This window comes from Stylophora pistillata, chromosome 1, assembly GCF_964205215.1.
Source record: "Stylophora pistillata chromosome 1, jaStyPist1.2, whole genome shotgun sequence".
NCBI classification, from domain to species: Eukaryota; Metazoa; Cnidaria; class Anthozoa; order Scleractinia; family Pocilloporidae; genus Stylophora; species Stylophora pistillata.
In genome coordinates, this window is record NC_142519.1 from 52,229,501 (window position 1) to 52,240,475 (window position 10,975).

Sequence of the window (10,975 nt, forward strand, 5' to 3'; positions counted from 1 at the left end):
AGTGAGCATCACAATTATCACACATAGGTGCGACTAAAATCGAAGATCCAACACAGACACTGTACAATAGGATTTCATGGGGATCAATAATTATCATAGATAATTACTTCGGCACATGGCATTATGAGAAATATGCCTCGGTAATTATCCATTAAATAATTTATAATTGGGTCAATTCCATTTGATCGGGGGCATTGACAGTCAAATTGAGCTTTATTACTAGCGGGTGAGCTAAAACATTAGCAATTGCCGAAAATAAGCCTGAAAAGAGAAAATTCATCCTTCAACCCTCTTAAGTTTGCCTCGTTCCCAACGTGTCATGTGTTGAGAAATCTGAAAACAAGTTTTGGGGTTATTTTCTATTTCGAACAAAGGTCTCTTTTCTTAACATTTCAGTGTGTTAAAAATGTTACGAATACCCTAAATTGCTATTATGATATTTGCGTTTATTAAGGCACTTCATAACACTTTTAAATGTTATCTTTTTCTATTACTATGAACCAACTGAAAATAAAAAGGTAAAAATAAGATAGGCACACTCTCGGATTGATAGTTATCTATTTAGGAGAGATCTTAAATTTAAGTATGTCCATTTCTTAGGTACTTAAATGGAAACCAAATCAAAGAGCTACCACCTGGAGTCTTCACTAACAACTCCAAGTTGACTCACCTGTATGTAACACATGTGTATAAAATACATATTTCTGCGGAGTTTAGACTTAAGCCTCTGTTTTCATTATTGGACTTTTTTACGCAGATACTAGGGGTAGCCTTTGGGGTGTTCAGTAACAGAACTAAAATTCAAGAGCTATTTAACAGTTATTTTACGAGAGCAAGTCGAATGTGAGATGTTAAATAACCAACAAATTGCACAGCACCGAGTTGTTTATAAAAAGCTCACATTTTGACGACGAACAGGAGTAAAAAGCTGTTTCCTTTCCAAATGGAGTGGAGTTCCAATCGCTTCATCTCAAGTTCTCCAGCCCTTTTCCATTAAGAGTGTTTGATCTAGTGCTAACCGCTGGAATTTCCCTTTCCCAGTACACAGATAGACACTCGAAAAGATGGTGTCAGAGTTGTAGTTCTCCGAACTCCAGCTCCATCTAGACTTCAGTTGCTTTAAAGGAATTAAAAGAGTTTTTAAAATGATGTTGAGACTTCCCACACCACTCTTTTGTCAGTCCCGCACCAGGGGATAACTCTTTTTCCCTAGTTCCTGGTTTCGCACGTTTCCTTACAAGGGCCTTCCCCTAACGCAAACAATGTAAAAAATAATCGACTTGGACTTGTCATATCCAAAAACTCAGCCATTCGAAAAGATAAGATGGTGTCAGAATTATAGTTCTCCGAACTCAAGCTCCATCTAGACTTCAGTTCCTCTAAAGGACTTAAAATGTTTTTTTTTTTTTGTCGATTGTTACTCTTTTGTCGGTTTTACACCATGGGATAACTCTTTTCCCCATGTTTCTGGTTTCTCACTTTTACCGTGCAAAAATAAATAACCTCAACTTTCCCTCCCGAAACCTATATAGTCTCATAGCCCTTTAATATTTACTTGGCATAAAAACCGATTACGAAGCAACAACATTTCATGACTTGAACCATTCCAGCTAATACAAATCAAGTTTTAGAAAAAACTGGTTTGCAATATCTCATGTTCAATCGTCTTACTTTATTCAAAAGGATCCTAAGAGATATGTTGATGTGAACAATCACGTTAGCAGTTATCATCCACGTATAGACAAAGCTATTGACTGAATGTCTATTTCATGACTAACCGTGAGCATCTTCTCAGTATTTTCAACACAAGTTGACTCTGATAGCCGTGAGAAACTTTAGATGCTAGAGTGCTCAGCAAACCATCTAAAAACTTTGACTGGCTCTCGAAATATGTCAGGTGTCCAAAAACTTTTACGAAAAATTATCGCAAGAGTTAAATTTACGTTGGTCAGAAGAAAATGACACGACAAAAATATACGGTATGTAAAATGTTTAACCTAAACCCAGGATATGTCCTCCATCAATAGAGTTATGGAACCTGATAGAGGAGATATCACAGCAATTATCAGCCACTTACCATAATTAAATGAAGAATAGCTTTTATTCGGCTTGAAAGAAATGCCCTGATATTTGTCTATTATCTAACACCTGGATCATACTTCAGGCTTGAACGAGACTCGAACTCGTGCCTCTCACATGCTAATTCAGCGCTACTACCAACCGGGCTACAAAGCCTCACGTTGAAAACGAGGTACAGTTAAGAGGGTTCTTCTTTCTTATGGAGGGGACTCTTATAATTTGTAATTAGATAAATTTCATATGATCGGTGTCATTGAATCAAATAAAGCTTTATTACCACCAGGTGAGCGAAATGTTACCAATTACCGAAAATAAGGCTGAAAAGAGAAAATTCATCCTTCAACCTTCTAAAGTTTCCCTCGTTCCAAACTCACCATTTGTTGAGAAATCCGAAAAGAAGCCTATAGGGTTATTTTCTATTTCGAACGAATTTTTCTTTTTTCAACATTTTAGTGCGTTAAAAATGTTATGAATTTACTGATTTGCTATTGCAATATTTGTGTTTATCAAGGGACTTCATAACACTTTTAAATGTTATCTTTTTTATTACTATGAGTCAATTAAAAAGAATTGGTCAAAAGGACACAATAACCTAGACACACTCTGAGATTCATAATTACCTATTTAGGAGAGATCTTAAATTTAGTTATGTCCAATTCTTAGGTATTTAAGTAAAAACCAAATCAAGGAGCTACTACCTGGAGTCTTCACTAACAATTCCAAGTTGACTCACCTTTATATAACACATGTAACGCACATTTACCATGCAAAGCCTGCTTGCAAATTTTAATAGAAATCCCACTCTCATAGCTATCAATCGTACTGCTTTCAGCCCTTATTTTCACCTCAAGGTAATAGTATCAATCCAGGAGAATATAACTGATAAACTGTTTACATCCTCGTGATCAGAAGAACATATTTAACTTTATCTTCAAATGACGGTTCTTTTTTTATCAGAATCTGATTTCAGTCATTATCATTCCCAATAAGTTTTAAAACAAGTCAGAGGAACACCTTTCATAGGCCTTTTCCTCTAACGTAAGCATTGTAAAAAGAATCGAATTGGAAATCTTACATTTAGAAACTCAGCCATTCGTAAAGATAGTGCCAGAATAATAGTTCTCCGAACTCCAGCTTCATCTAGAAATCAGCTGCTTTAAAGGAATTAAAAGAAAATTCTAATGATGTTTAGACTTGCTACACTACTCTTTTGTCAGTTCCGCACCAGGGGATAACTCTTTTCCCCTAGTTCCTGGTTTTGCAAGTTTCCCGCGCAAAAGTGAATAAACCTTAACCCTCCTGCCCCGATGTCTATTTACTCTCATAGGAAACTCTTGATAAGTAGTTTTTTAGAAAAGCTTTTCAAGATTTAAATTAGTGATAATAATTTTGAACGACGTTTCGACCTCGCTGAGGTCATTTTCAAGCTAACGAAAAGGAAAATTTTTACATATATGTACTAAATTCAAGACGTGGGATGATAAAGGCGATACAATATGGAAATATGTAAACGGTAGGCGTAAAATGGAAGGAATTGTTGAGAAAGACAATTGACCTTAATCTTAAAATCAAGGTGTTGTATTTTATCAATCGTAACTAATCCCACTAAGTTTCAAAACAAGTTAGCGGATCACCTTTCATGTCATTTTTCCCCTAACAAAAGCAATCACAATAAAAAATAGTCCACTTGGATTTCTCGGCATACAAGTTATGCATATGCTGTACTGAATAAAATGGGGCATTCGAAAAAATGATTTAAGAGTTGTTTCTTCGAGCTCAGAGGGACTTCATAAATGTTTTAAATGATTATAGGAGTACTACAATACTCTTTTCTCAGTCCGACATTAGGGGTAATTGTTTTTCCCAGCTCCTTGTTTTGCTCTTGTCCCTTACGAAAATAGATAAATCTCAGCCTCCCTCGCCCCAGTGCCTATTTATTTTCTTAGGACACTCCATAGACCTATAGTAATATCTACATGAGACAGAAGCCGATGGCGATGTGATTATAATTTATGACCTAAATTATTAGAGCTAGTACAAATCAAGCCTTAGGCATAACTGGTTTACAACATCCCGTACAACACATCATAGACCATAACTTTCTAAACGTATCAAGCGTGCAGATATTTTCCGTAGTTTCAAGAAATCATTGGCAGAGCAGAAGATAAGCCATCCTAAGATGATTCAACTGTTTCTCCGAACTTCGAGGGACTTTATAAACCCTTTTAAATAATGTGTAGACGTACTGCAGTACTCTTTTCTCAGTCCGACACCAGGGGTAACTTTTCTCCCCACTTCTTGGTTTCGCTCTTTTCCGGTACGAAAATCTCAGCCCCCTGAACCCAGTGCCTATTTATTTTCTTACGGCACTCCATATCTCTTTAGCAATATCTGCGTGACATAGAAACCGATGACAATGTCACTATAATCTGTGAATTAAAATATTAGAGCTAGTACAAATCAAGCTTTAGACATTACTGATTTACAACATCACTTGTCCAATCGTCTTGCTTCATTGTCAACTAGACTGGCAAGACTTTCCACAAACGACCGACTGAACACAAGAATCAAAACAGTTATGCTGATGTGAATAGCCGCATAAATATCAGTAATAATAATCTACTTATTGATTGGGTCGCTGTTCCATGACAAGAGCACCTTGTAATTTCATTGCAAGCTGGCTCTGATTAGTTTTAAAAATCTAGATCAAATGTTACATTAGTAGCACTCTCTCGACTTTACTATTTAAGCACAGGTCTCTACAACAATAATCAGGCTTGAAAGGCTGGGAAATTTATCATTCCCAAGACTTGAAATTAAAATAGGGCCTCCAATGGAGTTCAGATTGGTTTAAAGCTAAGGTCAAACTTTAAATTCTCGGCACATCCTTGACGCAGGTCCTTACATGACAATCAGATAGCAGAGCTACCACCCGGAGCCTTCCATACCAACTTCAAGTTGATAAATCTGTAAGTTAAGAACTCAAGGATTTAAAGATTAGCTTGATAATTCTTTTTTTAATCTGCCCGCCAATTGCCTGCCTTTTCGCTATTTCGAAATTTCAAGCACAAATTTCTCCGGGCTAAAATGGCCCCTTTTTCATGGCAAACAAAACGAGGCCAGGCATGTTTACATAGTAATTAACAAACCATTGCACTCTCTAAAGAAACCAACTTTACTATTTAAGCATAGATCTTTAAAAAAATAATCAGGCTTGATAGGTTGGGTAAGTGTCATTCTCCAAAGCAGGGAATAAAAAGTTTGATCCACTAAATTAAAATGCATGCAGTTAAAAGACTACATATCACCATGCACTTTCTGGTAAGAAATGGGTTGCTGCGCTTTCCAGTGGCGAGATGTACTGCTTGATACTCAAATAGAGCGAATCATCGTATAGTGGTAGGTGAAATGGGCTTCTCGTTTTTGTGGCATAAAACACTTGGAGTTGGTTGGCATTTTTTTCAGTGTCAAGTACTCGAGATTAAGTGCACCAGACCATACTTGTGATTGTCCTCAGTGTTGAGACTAAGGAATTTATTGAGCTTAGGCTGGCTTAGAGAGTGTCAGTTAAGACCAACTCAATAATATTGACCTTTTTATGGCCTATTTTATGTCTTGAATGTAATTATATATTATTCATCTGATAATGTACCATTTGTGGAAAACATGAATGACTCTGTAGGAGGTTACGTAATAACAAGATTGTGAAGTTACCTGGTGACGTGTTTACTTCACTGGTTGAGCTGCCGAAGCTGTAAGTGAGGATTCTTACTTTATATTTATTTTCACTTGAAAGGATAACATTTTTCCTGGAAAGTTTTTGCGTAAAGCGTTTATTGTTCTCTGTTAGGTCCTCAGCGAGTTTGTTTCCCTTTCCAAAAGTGCGGAGATCCAGGAAAATATACCTGTAGGGATTGGGTAACAATCAGATTGTAGAAAATGTCTTTCTTTTTTAAATTTGAAATTGCAATTTTCCTCCTCCCTTTTGTATTGTTTTTGTATTCACGCGCAGCGCGCGTGATTTTACAAATTAGTCAATCAGGTCAAAGAACTTTAACCTTGACACTGGAAAATTGACGTGTACAGTTTTTCTCGCGCATGTTTGGTTGTTTTGTTTTTATAGATTTGTTTACTGTTTTTGAGTTCTCGTTCAAGGCAACTTGTTATCCCTCAGTTTGGAATTCTAAGAAGTTTCTCAATTTTTATTTAATCAGAATGTTGTGGTTACTTCAACACATGTTTGTTTAATGCATATTTCTGCGGAGTTTCGACACAAGCCTCTTGCTTCGTCAGAGGATTTTTTACAGAGATAAGGGGGGTACTTATTGGGGTGTTTAATGACAGCACCAAAATTATCCAAATGCTAGTTAACAATTATTTTATGAGAGCAAGTCGAATGTGAGATGATGAATAACCAACAAAGTGCATAGCCCCGAGTTGTTGATAAAAATCTTACACTTTGACAACGAATGAAAGAAAGAAGCCACTTCCTTTCCAAATGGAAGACAGTTCCAATAGCTTCAGGTCAAGTTCTCCAGCACTTTTCTAGTAAGAGTGTTTGATTTAGTGCTAACTGCTGGAATTCCCCTTTCCCAGTACACAGATAGACAAAACCCAGACACCTGCTCTCCCCTTTACCCCTTTATGACCTAGCAGTAGTTGTATAAAGGTCGGTTCTGACTCATTTTATTCTCATCAAAAATATCGTATATTCACTATGTATTTAACGAGGTCTGAGCCATTTTCCCCGAATACGTCAAATTATCGTGAATGCACGTTAATTTAACACTTTCATGGCCTGTTTCATTCTCTATCGTTAAAATAACGTGCATGCACAATAATTTAGCACTTTCGTGAGATTCTTTAAGTATGTTTTTAAATTTACATTAAATTATCGTGCATGCACGTTATTTTAGCACTTTTCCCATCATCTATTTGTGGTATTCACGTCAAATTATTGTGCATATGGTATATTTTTGACGGCGCGACATTTGTCTTTAAGTGTGTTGTGTGACCGGGTTTTTTTGCGGTTTTATGCAAATTAATAATGTCAGTTTTTCTCAGCTGATAAAATGTCCTATCGCGTGTGTGTGTATTTTATCTGGTAAAATGATTCGCTTGTCATCATCAGCGGATAGAGCGACTTTATTGATCTCTTCCATATACATCTCGTGCTTTCGGCTCCGAAGCGTGTTCATTGTTCGAAGTTGTTTTCCACCACCAAACAAACATCTCTTGTAGTCATCGAAGCTAATCGTGCGATCTACCACACCCCCCTTAACCCCCTTACACTTCTTCTTTTCTGTACCATCATCAAACATCTTGTAGCTGTACAGCTTAGCCCTCAAACCGACAAACTCTTCAATGATTTTTCCACCCGCTTCATCCTTAAACTTTCCAATCACTTTCTTGTTCACACCGGTCGGCACCCCAGAAGAGGCAGTAGCCTCTTCTTTCCAAATGTTGCTCGTGTCAAACCAACGGTCTACATCACCAGTTATATCTTTGTAAAAATCTGATGTGTGAATCTCATAACAAAGACTATCAGTGTCTGTAAAAAGAAGCTTTGATTTGTCATTTGGGTACTTAGGTTTGATGTAGTTGTAGTGAAAGTCGTACATCAGAGTTTTACTGAGATCGAGGATGCTCATCCCAAGATAAAGAGGTTTATTGAAGAGAATTTGCGTCTTCCTCATGTGCATTGCGCACAGATCTTCGGAGAAGATGGTGCAATGTTCGAAGTTGACCTTGTTTGCCAACTTTCTTGCCTTTTCTTCTGAGTTGACAAGTCTCACGTCGACGCGTTTTCGAATGTTCTCCATGGTTTTACCAAAGACAGCGTTGTTCATCAGCTTGTAGAAGTCTTTCTCAAAGTCGTTGTTAGCCTTTGCTCTCAAAGATGTATTCAAATCGATGTACTTTTTCATCCAAGGTCTCTCTTCAAACCTAATGATGCGGTGAATCTTTCCTATCTTGATTCCAAGACTCATGTATTTCTTCAATGCTTCGTGATGAACGATGTACTTTTTCTTTTCATTCAACGTGCAGGTCAGCTTATGCACTTTCCCAATCAACAGATTTTCAGTAGCGAGTGGATAGTCATTGAACTGATCGTGAAGCTCATCTTCAACAGCTTTTAGGTCGACTTCGAGAATGCAAGCGAAGCTTTTCCACTCTGTAAAGTCTTTTTCATCCACCCATTTAAAACCTCCTGTTGGCAGAGACTTACTCATCGCCCAACCGTAAAGGTTGTTTGCATCGAGATACGTGATAAACTTTGAAGGTTGGGTAGAGTCAAAGCTTTCTTCCATGTATTTGTTATTGGCTTTTGCATGCCTTGTCGAAATCATCGAAATCCCACCGCGAATACCGGCCTCAAACATGTGCAACATATTTATATCACTCAACAACTCAAGTTTTACCCCAGTCAACTTGAGGCAGGCATCCCAAGCCAAACCCGGCGCGGTGAAGTACCAACAAGGATCGAGATCGTAATTCTCTTTGCAAAGCTCGCGAAAGTTTTCAAACACATCGGCTAGTAAAAGCACATCGCTTCGATTGTAGAGATTGTGGTAATCTCTGAATGTCTTACAACCAAAGACTCTCCATACATTTTGAGCATGGATATAGTCTTCATCCAAGGTATCGCTACCACTTAACACGGAGAAGAAAGCTTCTTTTGGTGGAAGTTGTGGTTCATCAAGCTTGTGTATGGATTTCACCCATTCATAGGGATAAACACCCTTTCGCATCAATAGTTTAAGCTTCTCTCCAGAATAATATTTTCTTGTATTTTGGAAGAAAGACTCACCCTTTTTAGCAAGGTTGTTAACGAGCTGGTCAAGACTGGAAGCCATAAATTTGAAGCTGTCAATGAATCTCAGCTCTCTCTTTACCTCGACGTCTTTTTCTTTTTCTTTGTTGAAAAACTTGTCAACCACAACTTGTTTCGTAAAGCTAATGTATTTTTCTTCGTTGTTTGGTATGCAGTCAATGTCTCCTTCTGAAACACCAAGATTTCTAACGAAGAGGTGAGCGTCATAGTTTGCCAAGTTGTGCAGCACGACAGGTGTGAATTTTGGTCGTCGGAATTTTAGGTTGCAGCTGTTATGCGCAGCCCCTCGAAATTTACCGGTGTAATGACAGTGATCGCGCACTTTGTCCTCCCCCTCTTTGAAATCTTCTCTACATAACCAACAACACATCGCATTTTCAAACTTTTCAACATCACTGTCTGTGAAGATCATCTCCTTTTTGGGATGATTTTTGTATATGTCTTTAACCTCCGCTTCAAGCATTTCAACGAATGTCTGTGCAACATCTTCATCTTCAGACTTTGCTGTATACTCAACCCGTTTTGAGTATCTATCATCAAATGAACACTTAACATAATAACAAAAACTTATTGGAATATGTTGTTGCTTTCTCTCAGTGTAACACCCTGCTGGATCTGCTTGAACGGTGTCTAAAGGTTTGATTATCGACTCAAAGTCTGCATAGATGGTAAATGGCATGGTCATCTGCTTTTGATGATTCTTAAAAGGGAGATAAGTCCCAGAAGGTGGCATCTTTTCTCTCACAGCCTCATGATCTCGACACAACTCGTCGTGTTTATCAATAACTTTCTGAGAACCGAAATAATTGAGACATCTATCACAGATGAACTTTTTATGTTCATTTTTCGACAATTGACTCGATATGAGTCGACTCATAGATTTAATGAGACAGTAATGCTTTTTCTCACCATCAGAGATGAGAAGAAGACGGATACGAGGCTTGTTGCTCTCGACATTGCTCACTCTCAAGGGTTGGAGGTCACCTTCATAACTGAAAACGTTGACGGCAATACCTGGATTCAACTTTTCAAAGCGGTGAATATCCTTTACCTCCATCGGGAACCTAATCCCATCCCATTTTAATTTCTCTGCCTGCTCTCTCGAAATCTTTGTGATACGCTCTGGATTTTTTGCAACAGGATTCAACGCTCTCGTGACACACCATTTGAAGCACTCTTCATCCTCGTTTTTCATGTTTATTATAGCCTTTTTACTCTCGAGATGTTTTGGTAGTTTAATGTAAGAGGAGCCTTTCGAAGGGGTGTACTTAACAGTATGTAAATCTAAACCATCAACCTGATAAAATTTCCACCCACTCCCATTTCTTTCAAACTTTTCCAAACTCTTCATCATTTTCTCTACACATTCTTTATAAAGTTCTTTTCTATCAGTATCTTGAAAGACAATCTTTGTCAAAGTTGAAAGATGTGCAATCGTAAACACAAACTCACCCCCAACCTTCTTTGACATCACACACCTAAAAATGAACTTTATCTTGTTACTTTTTAGCATATTCAAAAGGTTAATAACTGTGGGTTTTACAAACTCAAGATAATCTCTCGGCCCCAAAGCTATTGGCCCCCCATCAATGGTATACATCTTTGCAAAGTGTTTCAATGAAGACATTTTCTCAACAACTTTGAAGAAAGGCTTTCGAGGGTCTATTTTTTTCAAAGCCGCTTTAGACCTCCGAGGTGTTGTACTAGACCCCTGAGGTTTTTTTGACTGTATAAACTCGAGCAGCCGCTTCTTGTAGTCTCTTCTACGAAGACCTTGTTTCTTTGCCAACTCACGGAATTCTGTAATTGTGGCAGGAGCGCTAGTCTTTGCCTTCTTTCGTATAACTATGGGCAGGGGAGGACTTTTTGGTTTTGATTGAGCAAGCTTGATGCGCTTTATAAGCTCATCTTTTCGAAGGTTTGCATAGCCGTGCAAGCCGTTCTCTTTTGCAATTTGACGGAGTCGCGCAACAGTGTGTTTTTCTATGTTGTTTTTTTACCTTATATATAATGTAAAATATTTTTTTTAACCATTTTTTTGACAATCATTTTTTCATCACT

General features: G+C 37.7%; 1 protein-coding gene across 1 annotated transcript; it reads right to left on the reverse strand.

Annotated features, from left to right (window-relative positions):
* Positions 1-7,139: 7,139 nt before the first annotated feature.
* Positions 7,140-10,514, reverse strand: LOC111319033 (uncharacterized). Its single transcript, XM_022921864.2, has one exon. The coding sequence runs from the start codon at positions 10,512-10,514 to the stop codon at positions 7,140-7,142; it is 3,375 nt and encodes a 1,124-aa protein (XP_022777599.2).
* Between the last annotated feature and the right edge of the window lie 461 nt (positions 10,515-10,975).